At 58.4% G+C, this 16,485-nt stretch overlaps 5 protein-coding genes across 5 annotated transcripts; 2 read left to right on the top strand and 3 right to left on the bottom strand.

Annotated features, from left to right (window-relative positions):
* Window positions 1-253: 253 nt before the first annotated feature.
* Window positions 254-1,882, top strand: HRG_03531 (uncharacterized protein; the record flags this gene model as incomplete). Its single annotated transcript, XM_044862002.1, has 1 exon — window positions 254-1,882. One exon carries the CDS (start codon window positions 254-256, stop codon window positions 1,880-1,882), a length of 1,629 nt encoding a protein of 542 aa, XP_044723028.1.
* Window positions 1,883-2,084: 202 nt separating this feature from the next.
* Window positions 2,085-6,299, bottom strand: HRG_03530 (cupin-like domain-containing protein; the record flags this gene model as incomplete). The annotated part of the gene is made up of 5 exons (XM_044862001.1): window positions 2,085-3,731; window positions 4,202-4,408; window positions 4,476-5,500; window positions 5,559-6,159; window positions 6,228-6,299. 5 exons carry the CDS (start codon window positions 6,297-6,299, stop codon window positions 2,085-2,087), a joined length of 3,552 nt encoding a protein of 1,183 aa, XP_044723027.1.
* Window positions 6,300-7,678: 1,379 nt separating this feature from the next.
* Window positions 7,679-8,206, top strand: HRG_03529 (uncharacterized protein; the record flags this gene model as incomplete). Its single annotated transcript, XM_044862000.1, has 1 exon — window positions 7,679-8,206. One exon carries the CDS (start codon window positions 7,679-7,681, stop codon window positions 8,204-8,206), a length of 528 nt encoding a protein of 175 aa, XP_044723026.1.
* Window positions 8,207-9,043: 837 nt separating this feature from the next.
* HRG_03528 (GMC oxidoreductase domain-containing protein) lies at window positions 9,044-11,176 on the bottom strand (the record flags this gene model as incomplete). Its single annotated transcript, XM_044861999.1, has 3 exons — window positions 9,044-10,033; window positions 10,082-11,006; window positions 11,121-11,176. 3 exons carry the CDS (start codon window positions 11,174-11,176, stop codon window positions 9,044-9,046), a joined length of 1,971 nt encoding a protein of 656 aa, XP_044723025.1.
* A 2,267-nt stretch (window positions 11,177-13,443) lies between these two features.
* Window positions 13,444-15,743, bottom strand: HRG_03527 (asparagine synthase domain-containing protein; the record flags this gene model as incomplete). Its single annotated transcript, XM_044861998.1, has 4 exons — window positions 13,444-13,761; window positions 13,819-14,591; window positions 14,642-14,897; window positions 14,949-15,743. The coding sequence occupies 4 exons, from the start codon at window positions 15,741-15,743 to the stop codon at window positions 13,444-13,446; spliced, it is 2,142 nt and encodes a 713-aa protein (XP_044723024.1).
* Window positions 15,744-16,485: the final 742 nt, after the last annotated feature.

Raw genomic sequence — 16,485 nt, 5'->3', positions numbered from 1 at the left:
CCTGGCTCGAGGCACTTCCGGCCATTTGCCGCGCTCCATCCCTCGCTGCCCCTCGAGATCCCCTCATCTCCCAGCGTCACCCGTCAATGCGCCAGCGATAATCTGGCCAGAGGGGGCGCGAGCACGCGCACACACCACCGAGGCTTCTCGTCACGTCCGACACTCGCTTTCGCCCTGCTTCCTCAAGCTTGAGCCAAGCTCCCACAAGAAAAAGGGAGGATAGAAACTCGGCTCCCTCCCCCAAATCGGCGTCATGGACGCCTCGCCGCTCGTCCGCGCCCACGACCACGCCCACGCCGCCGCCGCCGCCACTCGCCAGGCCTCGGACACGACCGTCGCCATCAGCGAGCACGCCCACGCCGCCGGCGAGTTCGCCAATGCCGCCCGCCACACCACCAGCGTCGAGGCCCTGCGCACCCTCAAGCTGCTCGAGGACCATCACCGGCGGCTCGCCGCCCTCCTCAAGCTGCCACCCCAGTCCGCCCCGGCTGCCTCGTTGTCGTCATCGCAGCACCCCGCTTCCGGCCGTGGCCCCACCGACGACGACGATTCATTGAGCGAAAAGTCGCCGCAGCGGTCCGAAAAGGCTCGCCCTGTTGTCGTCGTCGACAATGGCGCCGCGCCGCGCAAGGACGCCCATGCGAGGACGCCGGCTACCGTGTCCGGCCGGTCGCAGACACACCGCTTCGCCTCCCGCGACATGTCGTCGTCGATTGCCAGCAACCTGGCCTCGGCCAGAGGCATCCGCTCCAAGTACCGGGGCCAGCCCCTCAGCCCCAGTGTCTCCAGCGACCAGGCGCCCGGCAACGTCGACCCTCATCCGCGCAGGGATGGGTCTAGGATTAAGATGCAGACCATCATGGACCAGACGGGCAAGCCGACCTGGGTCCCGCCCACGTCCTCCCCTTCCTCTTCGCCCCAACGGCCGCCCAAGAGCAGGGAGTCGTCTCCCAGGGTGGATGCCGATTCCGCGACTGTCGACGAGGGGGGCTACGCGCGCTTTTATAATACGTTTGGCAGCCTCATCACCAAGATATCCGCGCCGTTGGCCTTTGCCGGCCTACCGCTCATCCAAGAAGAGTCTTCTCTCATGGCCGAGTCGGCGCCGACATCGGATGCGCCCGTCCCGGGTTCCCCGACTCCCTCGTCCCCCAAGCGCAAGTCCAGCCGACCTCCTAGCTCCCGCGGCCAGGACCCGGATCTCTCCAAGATTTATTCAAAGGCCACCATGAAGGCGCTGGCGAGGGATGGCCACGCCGCGAGCGACTCCTTTTACGTGGTGCCCACGAGCGGACACACCATGTCGTACGCCAACATCCTTTCCTACGCGGAAAAGGAGAAGCGGCGCTTCGGGGCGTCCGCCCACGGCGAGCTCCTGGTGCCTGGCGAAGACGACGATGACGACTTTGTCGACGCGCGAGAAACCCCCGTTTCGCTCTCCCCCGGGACGGCCAGGCGCAAGGCGGCGCGAGCGCCAGGCGAGAGGGAGTTGCGCAACAACATCGAAGAGCTAAGCCTCGAGAATAAATCGCTCAAGGATATGCTCGACAATGTCTCCAAGCGACTCCACGTCTTCGAGGCAAGCTCGCAGCACTCGGCCATGGCCCTGGCCGAGAGCTACCGCTTTATGCGGCCGAGCTCGCCCGGCGCGCCACCCCCAAGCGGCAAGCCCGTCGACGAGGCGCTGATGAGGAAGGCCCAGGACGCAGAGGAGCAGCTGGCGGCGGCAGTGAAGCAAATGGAGCGGCTCGAAAAGGACAACCGCAAGATGCAGCGGACGCTCGACAAGTACCGCGAGAAGTGGGAGACGCTCAAAGCCGGAGCCAAAGCCCGTAGAGAGGCGCAGGTTGGGGAGAGCGTAGAAGACGCTCGCCAAAGCTGAAGGGAAAGGCGCGATTGGGACGATGCCGCCAAAAGTCCTGGTAGTCCTGAAATACGCGGGCGGTCTCTGAAGATCCCGGAAGAAGCGAAACCCCCGTGGAGCTCGAAGTGAACCATAACTTAATATCATGCTGCCACAATTTGTCTGTGAAGACGGCAGAAAAAAATCAAGAGGTGGAGAGAAAATAGACCAAAATAAAGGCCTAGTTCCACCAGAAGCTGATGCTGAAACTGATGCTTAGACTCCTGACGTAATGCCACCACCCGATAGGAATCAGCAAGGCATCGCCCGGTCGTAGGACGCACTCTCTATAATCAAGGCCCCTGAGCCGCTCTCTCGCCTCCAGCAGACGCTGGTCCGCGTCCTCGTCTTCGCCCTCATCCTCGCCTGCGGGCGGCGGCCGGTCCCAGCCCTCGACGACGCCGAGGTCGAGACCGCTGGTGTTGCTCATGTCGACGCCGTGCTCGGGCGCGCGGGGCTGCATGTGCGGCGTGGCGGCAGGCAGGTAGAGGCGGACATACTTGGTGCCGACAACCTGGCAGAGGAGGTTGTGGTAGGCGTCGGTGTGGAGGGGGGTGATGGTGCCGGCGGGGCCGAACCAGGCGTTGAGCTGGGGCGTGTCGAGGCGCGGCTGGTCCTTGGAGGGCGAGGTGGGATGGGGCGGGACCGCGGCCCAGCAGTGGTCGGGGATGGTGGTGTCGTTGCGCAGGCTGGGGATCTGGTGGAAGAGGTTGTGCTGCGCGAGATAGCCGACTTGGCTGGGCTCGGCCCTGTCACTATCACCATCATCGCTGTTGTCGTCGCCGCCGCCGTCGCTCGACTGCCGTAGTCTCGGATCGACGTATTGGACGAGAAACTGGCGAAACGGAATGAGCTCCTGGCCCCAGCCTTCATCGACGTAGCTCCGCCCAACCTCGACGGGGACGAGCCGGCGGCCACCAAACGTCCTGGAGAGGAGGTACGCGGGCTTGTTCCACGGCCGGTCCGTGAGGGCGGGCCAGCCGTCGATGAGGTCCGTAAACACGACCGGCCGGGGATTCCCTCCGTCCTGGTGCATGTACTCCTCGAACCTGTCGAGCGTCCAGTCGGCGTGCCGTGGACATTCCTTGCCGGCGCTCATCGGCGGCCGCCCATACGGCTCGTGGGTCGAAAAGATGCGACCTGACGGAGCGGTGGCTAGTGAGCCGTTGTTGCTTTCCATCCGCTTTTGTCGTTTCGGCGACCGTTCTTCTGTCTGCTCCTCCTGCTCTCCGTCCCCACAGGCGGCCCAGAACTCTTCCAGGATCTGCAGCGTCGTCTCAATCCACGACGCTCCCAGCCTCCTACTAGCCCCGCCCGTGGTGATGAGGGCCATGTCCAGGCTCTCGACCACAAGGTCCAAGACGCCGGAGTCGAGGCGCCCATCATGGACGCACAGCGCCTCGAGGACGCGGCGGTGCGTGGAAAGGACCAGAGCCTCGGTGTACAGGCACCGCCAGTAGTACGGGACGCGATCGAAGCGGTACGCGTAAAACATGCCCATGGCAACCGAAGCCACGTCGTCGAGCCTCCGCTGGAGCAGCTCCTCGTCGACCCCGTGTGACCGACTCGTCCCTCCCTCGGCCACGAAGCCCCCATGGATCCGGGCCACCAGGGCGGCCTGGCGCTGGAGGAGCTTTTCCATGGCCGTGGCTTGGGTGTCGGTCCCGGCGACATGCGCCTCGCTGTCCGACGGCCGAGTCGCGTCAGTAGTAGACGCGGAGCCTCCGTTGTCACCAGTGGGGGTTGATGCTTTTGCATCCGCGATGGTGTTTGCGGCCTCCAGATACCGCGACAGGAGCCGCGCACGGATCGCATCCATGCCGCCTGACTTGAGCCTCACGAGAAGCTCGCGGACACTATTTTTTGAAGTTTCTGAGAGGCGTTGCGGACCGGCGTGAGTGTGTGAGGTTGAGTTACGCACACGTGCTTTCGGTGTCTTTTTAACGAAGTACCCCGTACCTTCTAAAGCCTCATCATGTCTTTCACCACCACTCGCCCTGATGTGGAGGCTATGAGATGGTCTTTCGAAGCACGGTTCATTAGGGCCACTTCCGATCATCGACTTCGACTGCTCGACATTTTGTACAAGGGACCCCCAGCGGACAAAACTGTGCAAGTAAGATCAAACGACGTGGCGTCTCACCAGACCACGACACTAGGCTCCAACACCCAATATGCCCAGCGCGCAACATGGGGCGGAGTTGAGCTGCACTCCGTCCTCGTCTATATTCAGCATGTCCACACACCTACAATTCCATCTTGTCTACCCTCCACCAGGTATCCGTCTCTTACACGTACACGCTCCACGACGGCAGGGTTTTTGCCCTCCTCGGCCTCGACGATGCCCGCTCCGCAGTCCCACTGCCTGCCCTCGACCTTATCGTACACCTTGACCACGTCCTCCCCGGCCGCGCACACTATCCTGCGGGCGTCGAACATCATGCTCGTGATGGGGCTGTCGTAAGCGTACGCGTCGTGGATCGACCCCGTCCGGAGATCCCATATCTGAACACGCACAAGTCAGCCGCCGCTGGCTTGCCCGTGGTAGCACGAGAGAAGCCGCGTTACTTACTCTGACGCTCCTGTCCAGACTTCCCGTCACCAGGTGGACGTCGTCGAATTGCAAGCACGTTACGGCCCCGGTATGGCCCACCAAGCTCCTATGGACCTGCCCACTCCGGAGGTCCCAGAGTCGGACCATGCCATCAGCCGTGCCGCAGGCCAGGGCAGATTCGAAGACTTGTATGGCACCGACAAAGTCTGACGAGCCGGCCTGCGACCGCCCGGCCGGCCTCCAGGAGCCGTCGGAGACGCTCGTCGCCGAGGCTTGGGCAGCGGCCCACATGACGTCGAGCGTCTGCACGCACCGGCCCTTTTCCAGGTCCCAGTGGCGCAGCGTCTTGTCCGCCGAGCCAGACACCATGATGTCTCCCCTAAAGTGAAGCGCCGTCACCTCGTCGACGTGGGCCTCGAGCGTGAAGAGGGCGCAGTCGTCCATGCTGCCTTGGGGCGGGTCAATCGGCTGGTCGTCGGGGTTCTCAAAGGCAATAGCCTCCTCGTCCTCGGCTTCCTTGCCAAACTGACTGCCGTGTGGATCATAGTGTGATCTGCTGAGGTCCCACAGCCGAATGGTGGCGTCTGCCGATCCCGTAGCCAGAATGTTGTCCGCGACTTGCAACGCGCGGACCGACGCCGTATGGCCCTCGAGGAAGCCCATGCACCGGCCGGCGTTGAGGTCCCAGACCTTGACCGTGTCGTCCAGCGCGGCAGTCACCATGGTGCCAAAGGGCCCATCGAAGTCCAGGGCGGTAATGTTATCTCGGTGCGCGCGAATCTCGCGGATGTTGGACCCAGCCTCGAAGTGCTCGTGTAGGATAGGCATCGATTTTCGCCGATGGACTCTTTTTCTGCGCGTGGGTGTGCTGTTTGCCGATGCCGGCAGCTTCTCGTAGACGGATTGAGACATGAAGCCGGCGTCGTGATCGTCGGCGTCCCCGACAAGGTCTGCCTCGTCTTTCGAGGGTGTGCTTTGCGCGATGCTCTCTGCCTCATCCGCGAGCGCCTGGGCCTCCTCTAGCCGCGCCTCGGCATCCATGACTGAGTGCAGTTAGCGCACGCGGCAACTCGAGGGTGTGCTCATGACAAGAGAACGTACTGTCGTGCTCCAGCAGTGCTTCCTCCTGTTCGAGTCCGGCCAGCCTGTCGAGTATTATCCTTCGCATGCCGTGCAGGTTGGCAATCTTGTTGTCAATATCGCGAATCTCGCTGCTCGACATGTTTTTGCGGATTCCGAGAAGCTCAAACTCGTGCATCATGGATGCCCTCTCCTTTTTCAGCTGGTTCAGACTTTTGGCCCTCCCTCCAGCAGCGGTGCCATCCTCGAGCAGCTTCCTACCCCTCGACACCCGGCGGCGATGCTTCTTGCCCTCAACCGTCAGGTTGGGGAAGCTGGCCTGGAAGCCCTGGAAGAGCGAGTAGGAGTTATCGTGGTCTGGGATGTTGGATAGCAGCTCGTCGGGGAGGCGGGTCAAGGCGCGGTGTTGGATCTCGGTCGTGGACAGCTTCGCGCGCACCATGTCGGTCGGTGTCGTCCGTGCCATGGAGAAGACGCTGCGTTGGACGGCCGGGCGCCTGAGCTGCCTGTGAACCTGGGCCATGGCCGTCTGGTAGTGGCTGGCAGCAGCCTCGGCGTTGGGGACGATGAGGTGGGAGGCGGTGGTTGTGACCTTGCGGCCCAAGGCCTCGAGGCCTCGAGTCTGTGTGTCGAGGACGGACAGCATCAGCTCTTGCCCGTGGTTGTGTTTCTCGCCGTTGGAAGACGTACCGATATGATGGACTGGTCGTCATCGGCGCCGGCGTCATCCGGGAAGCCGTACTCCTTGTCTGCATCAGCCATGGCTCCGGGGCCGATGTCACGCCAGAGGCGACGAGCGTGGTATCTCGAGGGGCTGCGAGGGTGCCTTTGGGCAATTGGTTGTTGGCCCTGCGGGACGTCCACTTGACATGAGACGCGACGCTAGGGTTGGTGGGTAGACGCGGAGAAAACAGGTTACGCGGGTATAGAGCTTCGGCTGGTCTGGGCTACCCTAGACCCGGGCAGGAAATAACAAGTTTCTAATGTTATCTCAGGCCATGCTGGGGGACGCATGACGCCGCCTATTTGCGCCAGGAACAAGGACTTTACTTGAACCAACGAGGGCTCAGGGTAGGCACGAGTGCTTGTTATTGTTGATGTTTTTGCTTGGCCGTTGCGCATTGATGAGGGTCCATCCGAAGCATCGCGGCACTTCTGATTCTTCATATCGCAGACAGCCCATGCAGAGGAGAAGCCCAAGAGAGAAGAAGCATTTGCGCATCAGTACAGCACTGGCTGGTCAACCGACGTTCATGCACCAGGCGTGCTGTTAAAGCAAACTGGGCGATGCAGACTGGAAGTTCAAGCCCGTCTCATTACATAATCACAAGTCCACGTGACCGTGAAGACTAGTCCAGTAGTATTAGCGTCCAGCCGAAACAACATTCAAAGCTTGTCAAAACCACATACCAAGACTTTACCTCTAGCTTCCGTGTGCTTGATCGGCCCAACCTCCCTTTCCGCCCCTCTGGTCTCTCCCTCGTGCCGGATGACAACACTTCTTTCCATGAACTCGCGAAGCTTATCGGCTATCGCGGCCCTCTCTCCTTAACCATTGGACAAGGATGCTGAGAGACGAAGGCCGCATCAGAAACCACAGGCTTGGAGGCGATGAGCAAGCCTTCAAACATCTCCGCCGAATCCTTCTGCTTGTCAACGTCGTATTGATGTCAGCAGTATTCGAGGCACTGGGGGACAAGCTGGTTCGCGACTTTAAAGTCCTTGTCTCACTGCTGGGCACGGCCAGGCATGACTTGGAATGCGATTCGGACATCGATGGCCACCTGATGAAGCTTTTCTACAGACTAGGAACGTGACAATGGTATTCCAGGGACAGACATAGGCGTCATTTGAAACACTCCGGCAAGCTCCAAGCTCCGACGCGCCCTTGACGAACCGGCTTTCTTCCACCCTCCAGAAGAGTAGTCCAAGAGCAGCGTGTGGCTGACCCGCGAAGCATGCACATGATCAATGTGTACCTGTCTCTACCTGCCGATTAGCAGGTGGGTGCGCAGCCGTCTTTATATGTCATGTCGTCTCGGCTGTCTTTGCTCGCCGCCGTGAGCCGCCTTTGTTCCTCGCCCAAGCGTCCAGTCTCGCGGGAACTCTCGTCGTAGCCCGTTACCCACGCCGCTTTCGCCATGCGGCGTTTGGCACTCCTGACTGCAGCGGCTACGGCCCTGGGCGCCTACGCTGAGACACTCAGCAGCGCTACGCAAGAGTTCGAGGCGAGCTCCTCGCAGATGCTCTCAAGACTCAGCAAGGTCATTGGAAGCCAATATGGCCTTGAATCGATCAAGAGCCTCCCCGAGCACAAGCAGGAGTTGCTCTGCATAGGCACAGCCTCTTCAGGGTCCGTGGATAAGGTAGCGCTTAAGCTGGCGTTGGGCGCAGACGGAGCGACCGATATCAACAACGTCCACACCTACCTCCAGGAGCGATGCCACGCGAACGGCCCCGTGACAAACATCAAGGGCGTTGCTCAACCGGACTTTGGCTTTCCTAGCTACAATAAGAACAAGCTTTGCGACTTACTCCGAAATGCAGATAAGGCACTCGACTCGACCGTCATCGGCGACATCGCCGAAACGTTGGGATTCGCCAAACCCTTTTCGAAGAAGTTTGGCCACCTCGTCTCTTCCAAATGCGGGGTAAGCCATTTATCTTGACTCTGGCCACTCGTTTCAAGCAGTCTTTGTTGGGCTCAACTAATAGAGTATTAGATTGTAATCCATCCGCACCCCAATCCAACTAAACCGATAGATCCCAAGTCGCTAAAGCCGGACCCATGTCAGGCTGCCGTATCGACGGGTGCACATGGGTCTTTTACGCTGCCGAAGAACTGTGGCGCCTCTGCAAACAGGTCCGGGTCGGATGATGACGGATCGGATGGGTCGGATGACGAATACAGATCTTGACGGTGGCCGGTATAGTGAAGACCGAATTGGGCGTATACTGTACTTGATTGCTGGCTTCGTGAGAAGGCAAACAGCTATTTCAGACCTTTTCATACAGTAATGAAGATCAAGGACCAAACTTCTCTTTTAAAGACGTGATAAAGTAAAAGCAGCCCCAGCCTCAGCAGAAATCGGTTCGTTGTCTGCCGTCCGCAAATAATGAACGAGCTCCCTTGCATGAGTATTGGAAGTTGCAGATGGCTGAAGATTATGCTCAAATTGAGTCAAAACCTTGATTGGCAGTCCTATATGAATCATCTCTTCTGGCACTGCTAGTTCAGCCCCGTGCTCGTAACAAGATGGTGTGTGAATATGGCGAGGCCTTTTTCATTTCGCAGTCTCATCATTCAGCTATACTACTCGTTGCGCTAACAAACATGGGACCAAAGCCAACCAAGGGCTTTTGCCATTTTCAAGAGGTCCAGTCAAGAACCAACAGCCATTAATCATGATCATGAAAAATCAACGCTTATGTCACGCTTTACCGTGCCACAGGGTAACGGGTCACGGGAGAATCAAGCCGGAGAGGCGCCTGGCTGATGGAATCACCTAATGAGACTTGCCTCCCCCGTTGCGGGCGTCGGCGTGTATGACGTCGGCAGCCTTTTCGCTGATCATGTAGACGGGCAAGACGATGAAGTAGCCGGGAATCTTGGGGAAGACGCTAGCATCGACGACGCGCAGGCCGTCGACGCCGCGGACGCGGAACCGGGAGTCGAGGACGGCCATGGGGTCGTCGTCGGCGCCAATGGGACAGGTGCAGGAGGCGTGATGGCCCCAGGCCTCGTCGCGAACCCATTTCTTCATTTCTTCCTTGGAACTGACACGCTTGCCGGGCCAGTCTTCCTTGAACTCGGTGCCCGTGGGCGCGTGGTTGATGTTCTCGGTGGCCTTGCGGGCGTACTCGACGCCCTCGGCTAGGGCGCGAGCGTCCTTTTCGGCCTGGCCCTTGTCGTTGGTGCCGGCCTCGAAGTAGTTAAAGTTGATGATGGGCGTGTCGCGCGGGTCGGCGGAGCGCAGCTCGACGGTGCCGGCGCGATTCCGGGTGTGGGCTTTGAGGATGACCCAGGTCCAGTGCCGGGCGTCGGCGCCGGCGACGGCGGCGTAGCCGGGGAAGTAGCCGGTGAAGTAGGAGAGGGAGCCGGCAATGAAGAGGTCGGGGATCTCGTTCTCGGCCACCGACGACTTCTTGAGGATGGCAAGGGCCAGGCCGCTGCTGGTGTAGGCGCCGCGGTTGGCAATGGACTTTTCGGTCAGCCAGCTCTTGAGGCACGGGTCGTTCTTTGTCTGCAAAAAGGTGCACTTCTCCGTCAGGGTGAAGTTCTGGGGGCTGCTGGTGACGACGGTGTTCTCGTAGCGGTCCTGCAGGTTGGTGCCGACGCCCGGCAGGTCGACGAGGACGGGGATGCCGAAGCGCTGCAGCTCCTTCTTGGGGCCGATGCCGCTTAGCTTGAGGAGCTGCGGCGAGTTGAAGGCGCCGCCGGCGACGATGACCTCGCGCTTGGCCCGGATGAGGCGCGGCGGCGGCAGCTCCGAGTTCTGCGTAGACGCCCGCGGATCCGCCCGGTACAGGCTCTTGCCTCGGACGTACTCGACGCCCACGGCCCTGGGCCTGCCGCTGGTCCCTGTCTCGAACTTGATGCGGGTGACGAGCGTGCTGAGGAGGATGTCGAGGTGATAGCGCTCCCTGCCGCTCGGCGTCCATTCGCTCAGGACCTGGTTGATGAAGTCGACGGGCCCGGAGCGCTCGCCGTCCTTGATGGCCCCGGGCAGCTGGAACAAGCCCTCGCGGCGGTCGCGATTCCCGAACCCCGAGTTGAGGTCGCGGAAGAAGACCTGCGCAAAGCCTTTTGCGTCGAGCAAGTACTTGTCGATGCCCTGGCCGACGGCCGAGGCGGCGGCCAGCACCATGGCGCCGAGCTTGACGTCCTTGAGCGTGAAGACGAGACTGGTGACGCTCGTCGTCAGCCAGCCGTTAAAGCCGTGGCCGATGGGCGACGCTGGAAAGTAGCGGCATCGCTCCAAGCGCTTGAACATGTCCCGCATGCGGCCGGCCGCCCAGCTTTTGTCGCCCATGATCTTGGCAATGTGGTTCCAGTCCTCCTCGTCCGGGTATGCCGTGATCATGGCATTGTGCGCCGTGCAGCCGCCGAGCGTCCCGGCCCGCGGATACAGTATGCCCTTTGGCTTCGCGCCGGGCGGCGGGTTGGCCCCGATAAACTCCTGGCCCGACGGCAGCGTCCACGTCATCTTGGTGTCCTTGCGCTGCCGGTTCAGGTCCGGGTAGTGGTTGACAAAGAAGTTCCACGACATGGCCGGGAATTCAGACGCTCCCAGGCTCAGCGCCGGCAACCGGTACTCGTACGAGCTGGTCTGGTCGTCGCCGGCGTCGATGAGAAGCACCCGGTGCCCGTACTTGGCCAGCCGCGCCGCCAGGGGGGAGCCTCCGGCGCCGGAGCCGACAATGACATAGTCATACTCAACCTCCGGGTCGATTTCGGCAATGAAGCCACTGCTCCGGCATCAGTCAACGACCTTGATACTTTCTCTCCAAGGCTCTGGGAGACTAGAGAGAACGCAAAGGGGGGGCAAAGACAGAAGACTTTACAATGAGGTCTTCACTTACGCTCGAGTCGGACCGCCGAGCCAGAGGACTGAAAGTAAGACTGCTGATAACAACATTGCGCCGAATACCGTGCGTGCTATCTATGCAGTTGCTGCGACCGAAGGCACACAGTTATCGGGACCGAAGGGACGCGGTGGGATTTGGACAGGCCCAAGGCATATAAGGGCCTCGTCCATGACCACTTTTGGTCGTGTCTCCATTGTTCTTGCCACGGAAACGCACGTCTTTGCAGGAATATGAAGCGAAGGCTAACGAGGAGGGATGGCATTCCCCAGGCGAGCAAGGGTTACACCCAGGTAAAACATGTTAAGGGCGGCTGCATCGAGTATTGTAGCTGCGGGACACGGTAGCGTTGGGTCGAAAAGCCGCTGGGCTGTTGACTCGGCTTCAGCCTGGGCCATGCTGTTGCACGCGGCACTTCGCTTCTATTGGAGAAAGCTGGACGCCTGTGAGAGGATGCTTGAGCGAGGGAGGGGGACTCGGCTCATGTTTGCTCTCATGCTCAGCAAGGAAATACATCAACAGGTCGCCAGAATGACAAAGCCGTTCCGATCCCGCTGATTCATGAATGTTTGCTGTTGTCTGCAGTGAATATTGAAAGCCTCCACGATGGGTGACAAGTTGACAACTGATGAGCCGGCGACTATCGGGTCCCAACGCTCCTGGGACCTGCGTATCAAAAAGCGGTTGAGGCGTTTGAAACGGCTGTGGCTTGTGCCAAGAGAAGGAGACAATGTCTCGAGGGTGGCCGCGTGAGACCTGTGCAGTGACTGGATCTTGTGAAAAGAGACAAGCGAAGGAATGAGGGTAAGACATGGTGAATCGGATGACAGATGGCTGCCCCACGAATACGTCACTGCATGTAGCAGTTGACAGAGATGGCTTGGACCCCGATGCGGGAATGCTATGAAAATGTAAACTATCTGTGGTGATCAGGAAGGGGGGGAGAGGGGGAAGGGGGGTAGATTGCCGAAACTGCAGAATCCATGACTCTCGGCATTTCGGCGCTTTGGTGCCTCGTGCTACCCCGTCTACATGTTCACTCAACTGCTTCATATGATAGGGCTTAGCTCCCGCTAGACATTTATGAAATCATCGACCAAGCCGTCCACTCGCCTCCTTCCGCAGCAAGCGAGGAGTACGACACACCGCAGCAGCCGGCCGCCTTGCACCCACAAATACTGGAGTTTCTACAAATTCAAGAGACTTTGGATTGATAACTGGTGGTGACCACACGCTGCCTGGGGGCTGGCGTTGTTTAGACTGGTGGCAAAAATATATAGCTCATTACCAAGTGCGTTCCAACCATTGGGGAGGTGAAGAGGTGGGGAAACAGAGACTTTACCACGAGGATAGCATACGCACTGCATTCCATGGGCTGTCACTTGATCGAGGGGTAGGCGAGACAACTGTCCACATGGGGCTTTGCCAGCTCGGAATAGGCCAAGGGGAAGAAGCGCGTTTCTGCAAGCGAGAGACGACGGGCTAATTACTCAGGCTCGGGTTTTGAAAGGCGGGCCGTCATCGTTTGTCTATCTGTCTGTCTGCATGGTGGCGACTTTGTATGACCGCCAACTTCATGCAGCCACGTCATGCTCACACATCTTTGCAACTGCAAAGATAATGCCGCTAGCCAGACGGAGGACGCCTCTCCCGAGACGTCACCGAGCAAAGCTTGCCAAACTCTTCTCAGCGGTGGCCACTGTCTCGTCCCCAAGTGTCTGGCGAGATCCCCTCTCTGACGCGAAACGACTTGGCGGCATGCCATAGTTCTGCGGCCCGCCTAAGAGGATTGCACGGCTACCAAGAAACAATACAGTGTACAATTTCGGGCCCATAGTTCTAACAAGTGGAGGTGGGACAAGACCGTTATACTTTGTAGGCAATGATCCCAGCTTATTATATATACAGGCAAGAAACTAGCTGCATATTAAACTCGTTTAGGCTGAGCTGTAACGCCTGTCAAGAAGACCACACAACGGCATAATCCGGTTTCTCCTGTATTTAAGGCGCTATCCGATGCATTCCGCCAGAACAACAACCTCCAGCTCTTCCACGAAGATTCGAGAGTGATGCCTCTTGAAACTGTCGAAATCATGATGCACCTTTCTAACCGAGCATTGAACTTGCCGTTCAATTATTTTGAGAAGTCGGGCGCAAGTGCCGTGCCCAAGTTTCTCAGTTCAAGTTGCGAGATCGAAGCTGTGTTTTGTCTCTGTCGACCGTTCCTTGTTATTCTCAACCCACTCATCTATCATCCACTTCTCATCTTTATGACAACTGCTGCAAACTCACCTTGAAGAAAACGGGTTATAGCATCTGATTAAGCCCACCTAGATTCTTCTACGGTGGCTTTCTTAATACCGAATATTTTCCCCAGCGTCACCCAACTGCCTGTGTAGCAGAGGATGCGAAACGATTTCGGATCAGCTTCGTCTCCAAACGCCTTGTCCAAAGCTTTCTCGACTACGCCATAGTTGACGAATCCAAGGCTGTCGACAGCCTCAGCAGACAGAAGCTTCTTAAACATGCTATGCAGTGGCCCATCTCTTGGCCACCGCGCGGGGGCCAGAATCGGGAGCTTCCTGCGAGTGTAGAGCTCGTCGGTAATGTAGGGGCGTGCGACCTCGCGTAAGATCCACTTCTCGGTGATGGAGTGCAGACTTGAACCCGCGGCTTTCCACCAAAAGTTGCTCACCTTCTGGCCTTTGTCGTCGGGTGGTGAATACCGCATCTTAACGCTGGGCGGCAGCGAGTTAACATACTCGGCCAAACGGTGGTCGAGGAAAGGTGTCCGCGCCTCGACGCCGTGAGCCATCTCGACGCGGTCACCGAGGCAGGACAAGATAATGTTGATAAGCAAGGACTTATTCCACATATACATTGCTGTGTGACCAGCATGCCACTTCTGTCTCATCTTTTCTCGCACCTCGGACGAGTGGGCGGCCATGACTGTGTCCCGCATATCCCGCTTGCCCTGATACTGGACTTGCACCCAGTCTAGGAACAAGCTATTGGCGGGATGCCAGGCCAAGAGGCTGTTCGGCATTGTGTTTTTGTTGGCATCAGCCAAAACACCGGCGTCAGCCATGTCCTCGTAAACTGCGGCGCCTTGGGAGCGCAAAAGAGCGGCAATCTCAGCACTGGCGGACTTCTGCATGCCCTGGCGCAAGGCGCTGTCCTCGGCCAAGATTGACCCAGGCATGCCTCCATCCGGTTCGCGTAGGAACTCTGGGGGGAAGAAAGGGTACCCGGCAAAGTGCTCGTCAGAACCTTCGCCGGTTAAGACGACCTTGAAGCCGTGCTCACGGGCCAGGGCCGACAGAGCAAACTTGGCAACCGAGTTTAGGTCGAAATGATGGTGCTCGCAATGGTATGCAGCGTTAGCGAAATCTTTCGCAAGTCTCTGCTCGTTAACATTCTGCTTAAACATCTCAACGCCCAGCCACTCAGCCGTGCGGTCGGCAATGTCTAGAAAGCAGGTCAGTCGCTGTGGTCTACATGCGAGGGATGCCAATTACCAGATTCATCATAGCCTGACTCGCTGGGAAACTGGATGGTAAAGCAGGCAATGCGAGAACCTAACCCGCTGCCAATTTGCACCTTGTCCTTCCGAACGAGCTCGGCCACGATGCCTGCTATGACCGAGGAGTCGATACCGCCCGAGAGGTAGATGCCGACGGGGACATCGGCACGTAGCCGAGCCCGGATCGCCTCGACTAGCCGTTGACGAACTTGGAGAATCATTTCATCCACCGTCCGAGGATCGGGAACTGTCTGAATGATGTTAGCCCGTGATGAGATGTTGAGGATGGGAAACGGGCATGCCTTGTCGGGATAATCGGCATCCCAGTACTTGTGAATCTCCATGCCGCGCTCCTGGGTAATCTCTGCCCAGTGCCCCGGCATAAGTTTTGTTACGCCTTTGAAAACCGTGCTATCGTTCATCATCCAGCCGCTGTCGGCGAGGGCTCGAACATTCCACTCGGGCTTCCAGCCAAAGGCCAAGAATGCCTTGGCTTCGGCCGCGAAAAGGATTTTATCGCCGAGCGCTGTCCATAATAGGGGCTTTATACCGAATCGGTCACGCGCTGCAACAAGTCGCCTACTGCCCTCTCTCTCGTCAAAAAGTGCAAAAGAGAACTCGCCTCGCAGGTGCTCGAAGAGGCCAGGGGCACCGTGGATCTTGTACAAGGAGATGACAAGTTCGCTGTCACTTTGGCCAGCGAACCTGTATGCGTACTTGGTTGCACAGACTTTGCGCAGGCGGTCGTTGTCATAGATCTCTCCGATAACCACTGCGTGGATGAGCCCATCGTCGCTATGCAGAGGCTGGGCGCCGCCGGGAGAGAGGTCGATGACGGAGAGCCGACAATGGGCGAGTCCTACGCCGGCATCGGTGCTAACCCAAATGCCGGATCCATCTGGCCCACGATGTTTGATCGAGTCGATGCCAGCTTGCAGCGCTTTGGCGATGGCGTCGCGCGTAGAGCCACCAGAGGCCACTCCACTGCTTTCACTGGTCTTATCCTTGGTGTCGGTCTCGTGGCCGGTAGTTTGGCCGTGAGCATTGCGCTCGCGTCGAGGCGGAGGGCAAGAATAGCTTGCGATGATGCCGCACATGGTAGATTTCTGTTTTGACTGGTGTCAGGGAGCACGTTTTGTCAAGTGTAGAACGCAACGCTGGGGAATAGGGCGATAGTGGCATGACACTTGACGAGCACTTTTCTCCGGCTTGATCTCCGATCAGTTCTACATTGTGAGTGTTGGGGAGGCTTGGGAGTTAAATACGCCTAAATTGTTGCCTCGGTCTATTACAACTGAGCACGGATTCTACTCTTACACCTGGAAGCCGCATGGCCGTGCGGGCGCCTAAGCTCGAGCTTCACGACATACCTGCCTATTAGGTTGCTTGACAGAGATAACGAGACGGAAGCGAACGAGTAGTGAGGAAGTAGCAAGTACGAGGTACAAGTAGAGAGTCCTAAAGTAAGAAGCAGGGCATAGGCTGATTTTAGTGGCATACTATATAACAATCGCGATATACCGTAAGTATAAGTTGAATAATGAAAATTGAAAAGAAAAGTAGAGAGGAAAAGGAGTATATATATGCTAGCGCGAAGGGGCTTTCGCGCTCGTACGTTAAGCAGTCATCGTGCTAGCGGTCTACGATCGATACTCCCCTACCCTTTTGCCTTTCTTTTTGTTTTCGTCTCCCTCCTTCCCCTGCTTCTTTGGCTCTGGCCTCTACCCTTTACCCGTTCCCCACTCGGCTGCCGGCCAACACGAGTGAGTTGGAATTGTATTAGGGATGGAGCTATGTATTGTAAAGGTTTTCTCTACAGTGTAAAGACTCTCGTTACAA

This window comes from Hirsutella rhossiliensis (genome assembly GCF_020360975.1).
Source record: "Hirsutella rhossiliensis strain HR02 chromosome Unknown scaffold00003, whole genome shotgun sequence".
Lineage (NCBI taxonomy): Eukaryota > Fungi > Ascomycota > Sordariomycetes > Hypocreales > Ophiocordycipitaceae > Hirsutella > Hirsutella rhossiliensis.
The sequence above is the reverse complement of the archived record's forward strand: the minus strand, read 5'-3'. Positions and strand labels throughout refer to the sequence as shown.